The sequence below is a fragment of the Cherax quadricarinatus genome, chromosome 22 (assembly GCF_038502225.1).
Source record: "Cherax quadricarinatus isolate ZL_2023a chromosome 22, ASM3850222v1, whole genome shotgun sequence".
Classification (NCBI taxonomy): Eukaryota; Metazoa; Arthropoda; class Malacostraca; order Decapoda; family Parastacidae; genus Cherax; species Cherax quadricarinatus.
This window is the reverse complement of record NC_091313.1, coordinates 13,340,843-13,342,365: the sequence shown is the minus strand read 5'-3', so window position 1 is coordinate 13,342,365 and position 1,523 is coordinate 13,340,843. Positions and strand designations below refer to the sequence as shown.

Genomic DNA, 1,523 nt, shown 5'->3' with positions numbered 1-1,523 from the left:
ATAGCTTAGCCCATTCTATAAGCTTTACTGTTGAGTTTGAGGAAAATAACTCATTGCCTTTTCTAGATGTTTTAATTATTAAGTGTAATAAGGATTTAAAATTTAAAATTTACAGAAAACCTACAAATAACTGTTCCTATGTACACTACACAAATAACTCGCACATAAAAGAGAGAAGTTTACGACGACGTTTCGGTCCGACTTGGACCATTGACAAAGTCACACTAACAGAGGTGGAGCAGGACGGCTATATATAGGCAGGAAGAGGTGGAAGTAGTAGTTGTAGTAGTAGTAGTAGTGCAAGAATTGTATATAATACCGACAAGATGAAATTAAGACACATGCACAACACCCGGGCATCCCCATCGTAGACGTTTCGCCATCCAGCCAGCCACTGGATGGCGAAACGTCCACAACAAAGACAACCAGACGCCGCACATGTGTCTTAATTTCAACAGTAGTTGTAGTAGAAGAAGAAGAGGTAGTAGAGTGGTAGCGGAAGAAGTGGGAAATAAGGAAGACGAGCCAGTCAAATACAAAGGAAGGGGAGCACTGCAAGAGAGCTAGATACCCACAGAGGGAGAGCAAGCGCACAGAGGTGCGTGAAAGGGGAAGTGGTGAAATAAAATAAATGAAGAAGGAACAGAAACACGAGACAGGAGAGAGAAAGACAACCCAGAGGAGAAAAGGAGAGAGGAAAGGGGAAGAGGAAGAAGAAAAAGAAAAAGAAAAAGTGAGGATTCAGGTTAAGTCACGGGTGTTCTGAAGTTTGGAGCATTTTACAATGTAGTGGGAGAGGAAGGCATCTACAGAGACGAAGCCAGGGCTAAGGTTCATACAAGGAAAGTTGTGTATTAGAGAGGATTCAACTAGACGGCGACTGTCCGAGTTGGAAGTAGGGAAGACAGTTTTAGCAGAAGACCAGTCAATAGGATGGCTATGATCTCTGACGTGACAGAAAAGAGCATTGTTAGTGTCGGCAAGCCTAACACTATTTTTGTGCTCCCTAAGTCTGTCAGAAAGAGCTCGACCAGTTTCTCCGAAGTATTGAAGAGGACAGGAGGAGCAAGAAATAGAGTAGACACCAGGAACATCTGTAGAGGGAGGAGAGGTATGAACGAGATTAGTGCGAAGAGTGTTAGTCTGGCGGAAGGTAAGCTTAATGTCTAAGGGACGGAGAGAATTGTTGAGATTAGAAAGACCGGAAATGTAGGGAAGGCAGAGGATAGAAGAGTTCCCATGAGTAGAGAGTTTGGGAGAGAAGAAATTGCGTTTAGCACGTGAGAAGGCAGAATCTATGAAATGGGAAGGGTAGCCAAGACGGGAGAACGAATTATGAAGAGTGGAAATTTCTGCTGGAAGGAACTGAGGATCACAGATGCGGAGGGCACGGAGAAAGAGGGAGATAAGAACACTTTTCTTGACAGGGGAAGCATGATAGGAAAAGTAGTGAATGTACATGCCACTGTGCATAGGTTTACGGTAAACGGAAAAGGAAAAACCTGTATCTGAGCGGTGGACAT

General features: G+C 43.7%; 1 protein-coding gene across 1 annotated transcript in view; it reads right to left on the bottom strand.

Moving 5' to 3' along the window:
- Window positions 1-344: 344 nt before the first annotated feature.
- Window positions 345-1,523, bottom strand: part of LOC138853097 (uncharacterized) — a gene marked incomplete at its 5' end in the record, with an annotated part of 2,029 nt that continues 850 nt past the window's right edge. The window contains one exon of the mRNA XM_070087717.1: window positions 345-1,523. This exon is cut by the window's right edge and continues 850 nt beyond it. Within this exon, the coding sequence (XP_069943818.1) occupies window positions 742-1,523 (782 nt within the window).